Here is an 8,510-nt window from a genome sequence, read left to right as displayed (position 1 = left end):
GTGTCTGTGGGGGTCGGTGGGAATCGGCACATTTCCGGGGTCCACCGGTCATTCAACTCATCATTTTTCACTTGTTTATTCTTCGGTTCCATCAAGAATCCAAGACCCCACGATACACATATTCAAATGCATTCCCATACACATACAAAAAGCCATTCTGCTTTGCTCCTCTTTACAAAATATCAACACCAAACTCGTGCACAAAAATTTTGATCTATACCTAATTCTAGTACTATATGTATATGTTGGGGCCAGATTTTGCGTAAGATTTGTCAATGGTTAAACATTTTTCTACAAACTAATTATTAAAGCATCATGTTTGACAAAAAATTAAAAATAGACCCATTCTCGTCATAAACGTCAAGCAGATTGTATTTTTGAATTTCTAAATATTGAATTCTCTCTTAGAATCTAAAATACTTATTAAACTACATATCAAATTTATACGTTGGTTTTTTTCTTACATTATCAGACGATTATATTCGCATTTGGGCATAGAATTAATATGCTTAACATTTTAGTTCTTTCATTACATTTTTCTCTAAAATAGTGAAATCATGTACTAAAAATGATTGCGTACACTAAAAATAATTAGTGTTGTTTTGAATCTCAAATGTGAGAGCCAAAACCCCATTTTTCACTTTGTTAGCCTTGTTTGGATTGCCAGTTTTCGTCGAAAAATTACGTCGTTTTTCGTGATCACATTTCCCTATTATCTTTTTTTCTCACATACATCAAATCGATACAGTAATTTTTCCATGAAAAATCATGAAAAATGGAATCCCTCAATCCCAATAAACATATAAACATGAAAGTTTTTCCTAGTGGAGCAAATTATAGAGTTTCCCTTTTGGTTGGTGACTTGAGGGAAGGACAAGTTTTTGCCCTTCCCATATTGCTGCGGTAGCTCTGAAGAATGTCTATCAACATTGGGATGAAGAAACTACTGATTTCCAACCAATCAATTTCCTTGTTGAGAAAAAAGTAAGAAAACATCTTTGCTTTTGACCCTTTAAAATATTCAGCAACAAAAATCTACTTTGTCCTACATAATCATTATTCCCAGCATGCAATGAAAAAATCCCGCAGATAAGCAGCCTCTTAATATCTTTCTAGTAGTATGATCTGAAGCCCACAACACAATAATTCGTTTTTGGACGGCTTGCCGCATCATTAATGGATGGACTTTTCCTAGGTTATAAAAGCCCTTAAAAAATTTTCAAGTCATTTTCGAGTAGAACATCTTCTGATCGAGTTTTACAAGCGCAGACAATTCGAAAAATTTTACTTATTATAATTTGTGCAAACGACATAGTAACCATCAAGCAAGAAAAAGGAAATAAAAAATTAATTTCGATTACGTATTATAATTTGTCTTACCAAAAGAAAAGGAAGTAAAAAATTAATTTCGATTACGTATTATAATTTGTCTTTAGACGGCCCCTATATGTGGGATTTTGTCATAGAAGTCTCCAGAGGAAAACTTTGTTCGTATTAATTTAAGAGTAAATATACGCTGACAACGTATACATTATCACAGTGAAATTCATGATATATGTGTAAAAGTTGAGTTTTATATTTAAATTTTGTATAGTTATCGTTCATCCATCCATCACTGATAGAATATATACTATCAGTGTAGAAAAGATTAATCCTTAGTTTAAACTTTTTTGTCTTTATTTTTTTCATTTTATATGTTTTCTAGATTTTTTTTTAAAAAGTTTTACATTGCTTGAATGGCAAATTTGATTCCATCAAGGATGACACAGGTAGGACAGATGGAATTAATTATGACTTGTACATGCATTGGTAATTAATAAGAAGGCTCGTAGATAGAGATTGTGGAAATCTTTGTCAAATTTATGTCACTAGATTTATTCTTATCTTAGCAGAGAGCATCATATGCACTATTAATTTTGGATAAGAAACAAAAAGTAATGACTCATTAACCGGCAAATTAATACCGATTGGAATCCAGATAGTTGATCTTAGATTCCTAATCTTTATTCATGCCTATCCATCATACAATCAATTATTGAAACTTAAAAGTTAAGCTATTGCTAGTTTATCCAATGACTACACTTTCCAAAAAAATCTAGAAATAAATAAGAGTAAATTTTTTCTATACTGACAGTGTATACACTATCATCGTTGGATTCATGACACGTGTGCAAAAGTTAAATTTCAAATTCAAATTTGTCATAGTTGTCGTTCATCCAACGCTGATAGTATATACATCGTCAGTGTAAAAAAGATTAATTCAATAAATAAATGAATAAATAACCAATGAGTACCTTTCTAAAGATTTGTCTAATTTGCATGGCCTCAAAAGTTTACTACTACAACAGCAAGGGTAAGATTTAAATTACCTTGAAACATTTCTCTTTTTCCTAGTAATTTGATGTGTCACTTGCTTGGCATTCATAAGTATATGGAAAATTCTCTTATGTTTCTTTGACAAGTGATCCAATGGGGGGGTTTTTTTTTTTTTTTCTTTTCTTGTGCTTTTGGCAAATAATGCTCTATCAATTATGTGACAACTTTCTTAAATGGGCTTGAGAGGACAAACATTGATAGCGGTAATAGAGAAAATAGAACCAAAAAGTATACCCATTTATCAGCTGTTTTTGTGCCACAAATCATTAAAGACCCCATCGACGTCAGAACACGCATAGATGTGTTGAGAATAGACTAAAAATATCACTCATATTCTTGGATTAGATCCGAGTTTTTTCAAAGCCCAAAAGTTAAATTTATTCCCTAATATTAGATTGGACGGAATTGTATTGTTGATAATCATTAGACATATGAAAAGTACCACATCTTCCATTGGAACAAGGCCAATCAAGTAATAAACAAATTGATGTTCTTAATAAGTTTCAATTTCCAAATTAGGTCTGTTTTGTAAATCCAATCAAACAAAGGCAACCCTGGCTTGTTTTTGATAGTTTGACCCTTCGCCTCACACTTTAAACCTTACAATTCCAAACATTTTAGGGTTAGCTAATCTTACTTAAACTCCACACGCGAAAATGTGCAACTCATTTGGGATGGAGCCTTGAACATTTAGGCAGGGAGTGAAAAAACAAATTATGCCTTTAATTTTTGGGAAAATAATTCAAAACGTTCCTTACATTTTGTCAAATAATTTTTTTTTTTTTGTTTTTCACTTTTAAAATGTTAACTTTACTTTCTAACAAATCCAAGTTAGCAAAATTTGATCCTATCTTGAGTCTCCAGCCACTTTTTGGCCTGAAATAACTACATGATCTATATGTAGTCATTTTTTTATGTACAAAAAGGTTAGATTTCATTTTTGTAGTGACAAAAATAAATATGAATTGGGTCAAATTGCTCTTTTTTAGGGACAAATCATATAGTTCAGATTAAATTCTACTTTTTTACGAGCAAAAATGAATATGAATCAAGTAATTTATTCAACTATAAATGAGACCTAACCTTTTTGCCCCTAAAAAATGACCATATGTAGTTCATGTGATAGATCCAAAATAAAAAGTAGTTGAAAATCTAGATTCGAACCAAATTTTACTGACTTATTTTTTAAGAGACGTAAAGTTACTATTTTAAAAGTGAAGAACAAAAAAAATTGATTTAATAAAATGTGAGGGACGTTTTGAACCATTTTCCTTTAATTTTTTTTTTTTTAAGAAAACTGAAGTTTAGATTGGTAACATCGGATCCTTTCATCCATTATTTTTTGGGGCAAGGGTTTGACCGGAGAACAGGAGAGGGGGGAGAGGTTGGTGCCGATAGGGTAGACGAATTTGAACTCTGTACCTTCAAGTTTTGCACAGCCAAAAATTGCCCCACTAGTTTTCACACACTTTTTCATGGGTTTGGTTCAAGTATAATTGAGGTTTTCATATGGTTGTCCGGTTGCTGTATACTTTTATTCATGTTCAACTTAAGAGATTAATACAATTATGTGAATGTACACCAAATTCTGAAAGAAGAACAAAACAAATTGTACCAAACCTCAACTGGACTTGTTCCGATCTCATTTTTTATGAGGATGGAACTCAACATCAATACTCCGCTTCTTGAGCCTAATACATGTGGGCCAAGAGAGAGCGGTTCAAATTGACAGCTTTAAGTGGGCTTTCGATGGCCCATCAATGCATGAAGCAGCTTACAGTCTAAAAAAACAAGACAAAATTTTGCACAGACAGCTCTTTGTTACAATCCGTTCGAGAAAAATGTCTCAATGGCTTGCTCTAATAGAACATTTAACATCAACCAACGTAAAGAATTGATGAAATTTGAATGCAAAATCTTGTCCAATCTTGACATATTATATACATCTGTTATTATGGCTCTCTCCAATATGTACCGTACTTCTCACTTCTGCAAATAGGCTTTCTTGAGTGCCATAAATTTAGCTGCTAATTCGTCATAATCCGGAAGCTTTGGATGAACATGCCGGTTTGAAGAGGACTCAGGGTGTTCAAATGGGAATGAATTTGATCGGAGCATGCTGTCAATGCCTGCATCTTTAGGCCTTTCAGGGGGCATAGTCATTGCTCTCGAGTAAGAGGGCTTCCCTTCTTTGCTTGTAAAAGGACTATTTGCTCCTGAGCTGGTGGAAATGACAAAAGGAGGACTTGTTGCATCTTCAGATTTGATTGTTGGCTGATTTAGAAGCATCCCTTTTTCGGCCTCTTTGATTTTCGGATTTTTACTGCAAGAGCAGTGACAATGGCAGAGCACGTACTGAATCTTTGGCTTCTGTGGTGAACAATTCCAGTCATCTTCGTCGTCACATGTGCGGAAATAACATGGATGTTGCAAGCTGCAGTTGTTGAGCATTTTGTTGTCGGAGCTGCATCTGCTGTCTGATTTGGTATGATCATCGTTGGACTCTATGAAATTGAAGCCACTTTTGACTTTGATGAAGGGTGAATGCATTGGGATTTCTTGTGCCTGGTATACTTTTTGCTGCCGCTTAATTGGAACCTTCTTCTGATCCTTTTTCTTATCACGGGATTTCTGGTAATAATTTGGCGAACGGCCGTATGATTCACCGTAGTAGATTGCACATTCAATGTCATTCATGCTGGTAGCATCTCCTGAAACTGACCTCCTCCTCTGTCTTTTACCAGAACCCATGTTCCTGCTCTGTCTGAAGCTTCTTGATGCTGCTCTCTCATTGTCAGAATCATATTGCTCTTGATCCGGAGCTTCATCATCTGGATTCTGTGTAATTCCTGTAACGGGGAGAGCAGATTGTTTGAACTTGAACAGTCTTTGATCCTGTAAGTTGCCCTCTTTGCTCAAAGGTGACTGGATTTCCTGAATGTCATCAAGATATATCATCTCCTTGGGCAATTGTCCTACAGAAGAAGATTCTACTACTGCACTCCGCTCCTCTTGTCCCACAGCAGAATCATGGACCACTATTGCCCCTTCCAACTGTTGAAAACTAGACATTTCAAATGCACACGGGCAAATTTTCCTTGCTGAACTGACTAGTCTCAGGTCTTTCTTATGGACAGTGGAATCCACTGTTTTTAGCAGAGTCTGCTGCAATACTACAGAATAGGTGGAAGGGAACGTAGTCATAGAGCTCACCAAAGAGGGAGATAGGTCCTTTATAGATTTTTTTACTGATGAGAAATCGACATATACAATCTTCCCTTCCTCTGTTGCATTAGACATCTGTAAATTGTGTCCTTCATTTTGCTCACGGATGGTTTCAGCACTGGGAAATGGATCACCACTGCTTTCATTCGCCTTCAATTAATGAGATAACACAAGTTACATACTGAAAATTGGTAATACACCCAAGAGAACATCAGTGCTATAGCACTGTGAAAACAACATACCAATTTCTGTTGCTTTTCAGAACTGTACTCGAGCAACAAAGGACCTGACTGAAGGGAACTTCCTAATATGTCTTTCACCAGGCTGCTCTTCACATCATCTGGTACTGATTTTATGCTTAATTTCTCTGCGATCTGCATTCAGAGACATGAATGTTATGTCCCGCACATTAAATCCATAAACAACATGGTAGCAGAAATAAATGAACCATACGGATTTATATCTGAAGTAATTCAAGGGCAAACCTGACGATTCACAAGATTTCCAGGAAGTAATTCAAGGGCAGAAGTTGCCAATCTCTGACCATACCATTCTCCAAAAAGCTTCCTGATCGATAGAAGCTCTGGTAGATCGCCAGATCTTACTCTTGCTGATGCAAATATAAGACTTGACACTGCTTCATTGATATCATTAGGACAGTCCCTGAACCCATGGAAAGTAAGCATCACGCATTTGCTGTTTCCTACTTCAGCTTGAATGCCAGGTCCAAAATACAAGAAGACATGAATTTACAGAACAAATCTTGCAATTGCTTATGAACATACCTGTTTCTCCGGATGTAAGATAAGTTAAGGATAATAAATTCACAGAATTGGTCCAGCAGATCATACGCTGCCACCTTACATTCATCTTTGAACAGCTGCTCTACCTGAAAATTTGTTAATAAAGAAAATGAAAATGGGAAGATCCGTTCTTAGGTTTATTCATGCATCTATTCCAAATTTGCCTGGAATTTAATGAAAAAGCACCTAATAACTCATGAAGCTGATCCTTAAACTCAGCGAACAGAGACACAAGGTTGAAGCCTAGGCTTGAACTGTTGAATACAATGCTTTTCTCTATTACTTGATATAAATTTTGTTCAAATTTGACTTCATAATTATGTGGTGAAACAAAAACTGAACTAATTTGCTTTATGTATCCTGCAGAAAAGATCCTTGCTTGCAACTATAACAGCATTATGACCACCAAGTAAGTTCATTAAATCTCTCCCAACAGAGCCGAGCAGGCTAACCGCGGAGGGAAAATATTGTTCATCTGTTTTAACTCAATCAGATTAACTCTTCACATAATTAATCATACCATGATCACTAGAACAGGGGCGATCACATAAGGCAGAGAAATCAAGATCAACAAGCCATAACGATGATTTTTTTTTTCAGAGATTGATTTTGGTGGATAGGCAAAGGTGATCATACCCTATCAAAGGCAGTTTGGGCATGGCCATGTTTGAGAAGCTCAGCCAAATCCTCCCTCGACTGCCTCACAATAGTACTTTGCTTGTTCTTGAGAATTTTGAGACGGCACTGAACCCTTCTGATCAATTTCTTGCTGCAAAAGAACCATCAAGAACTCCGTCTTAGTCATGATCATACATAACAAACACCAGTAACGAATACTACACTAAAAAAAAAGAAACTCATCCTGAATTAGCAAAAACTATTGATTAATACTAGTGTAGTAGTACCACTTAGAGGCTTTTCTCCATCCGAAAAGAATATCAAACATGTTTGATTAGACGTCCAAATAAGCCTGTTTTGGTTGATGCCGGTTAGAAAAGATGAAGAAGCAGCTGAGACCGATTACAACTAATTAATAGTGGGTGAATTTGAAGTACAAAAGGGCTGAGGGTGGATACGAAGAAGATGGCTTATTAATCTGCCAGCTGCCGAAAGCCGAATAAAGAACGGACAAGAGTTTAGACAGGAGCTAATATATGATCATGATTAGGATGAACTGAACTACTGCTACTCCTGAAGACAGTTGAATTCGATCTTCATGAGGCAGTTATTTCAGAAGTGGAAAAGGAGAAGTAGTGGGGTTGAAACTTGATATAAGCTAGGACTTTTGAGACTTGAGGTGGTAGGATAGTCGTCTCAACTCCTCCTAGGAAACTGCTCCACTACGACGCTGTAAGTGTTTGGAACAGTTATCAGAACTTGAGATACGCTAGGACTTTCCTTGTTCTGTTTTTCTTTTTGTTTTACGTTACCATATTATTGTTGAATTCGTTTTTTCCCTTGAGAAGAAAGTGGGCAATTCATGAACTTATAAACTTGATTTTGAGTATGATTGTACTACTTTTCAGTTGATAATTCTATGCTTTTTGAGCCCTTGAATGCGAAGACAGGCCCACAATGTATACTTTTTTTGTTTTTCTTTAAAAGTTGAGTAGTGCTAATTACTTTTGTGAGAATAAATGCTGCAGAATTTCTCACTTCTAGTGTTTCAATTAGTTTTGTGGAATATCTTACTCTTCAAGGAAGTCATATACACAGTTCAACTTTTCTTGGCCCTTTATTCCGACCAATAATAACAAGTATTATTTGTTGAAGCAAAGGGAAAAGTACCCTTTGCCCTATCCCACTGGAGCAATATAATTGAGGCTGCTTTCAAATTAACAATTTGAGCAAGCCCATCCCTGTCAATCACCATTAAGTATCAGTCATGCCTCTTAACTTCAACATCTTACTTTCTTTTTCACACATGTCCATCCACAAATATTTCTCTCAAAGGAATTAGATTTTGGTAGTTTTCTAAATTAGAATCATGGAGTTGCAAGAAATTTTTTCTTTCTTTTTTTTTTTAAGCAAAAGAGGGGTGGAATTTAAGAAGCGGAGAGAGGACAAATTAGAACGCAGAACCTCTACATTCTACATTCCGAAGCG

General features: G+C 35.6%; 1 protein-coding gene across 1 annotated transcript; it reads right to left on the bottom strand.

The window, feature by feature from the left end:
• Window positions 1-4,158: 4,158 nt before the first annotated feature.
• On the bottom strand, window positions 4,159-7,703 carry LOC113770926. Its single transcript, XM_027315552.1, has 6 exons — window positions 7,310-7,703; window positions 7,041-7,173; window positions 6,387-6,490; window positions 6,087-6,264; window positions 5,844-5,975; window positions 4,159-5,751 (listed from the first exon to the last, which is right to left on the bottom strand). The coding sequence occupies exons 1-6, from the start codon at window positions 7,348-7,350 to the stop codon at window positions 4,360-4,362; spliced, it is 1,980 nt and encodes a 659-aa protein (XP_027171353.1). The 5' UTR covers window positions 7,351-7,703; the 3' UTR covers window positions 4,159-4,359.
• Between the last annotated feature and the right edge of the window lie 807 nt (window positions 7,704-8,510).

Source organism: Coffea eugenioides, chromosome 5 (assembly GCF_003713205.1).
Source record: "Coffea eugenioides isolate CCC68of chromosome 5, Ceug_1.0, whole genome shotgun sequence".
Lineage (NCBI taxonomy): Eukaryota > Viridiplantae > Streptophyta > Magnoliopsida > Gentianales > Rubiaceae > Coffea > Coffea eugenioides.
Note: the sequence above shows the minus strand (reverse complement) of the source record. Positions and strands in the feature narration are given on the sequence as shown.

Bases quoted from the DNA above. Each gene is read 5' to 3' on its own strand.
- LOC113770926 (XM_027315552.1), bottom strand. From the start codon at position 7,350: ATGTTTGATATTCTTTTCGGATGGAGAAAAGCCTCTAAGTG. The intron at 7,174-7,309 runs GTACTACTACAC...GTTCTTTTGCAG, and splicing joins TGGAGAAAAGCCTCTAAGTG to CAAGAAATTGATCAGAAGGG. The intron at 5,976-6,086 runs GTTTGCCCTTGA...CTCTGAATGCAG, and splicing joins GAAATCTTGTGAATCGTCAG to ATCGCAGAGAAATTAAGCAT.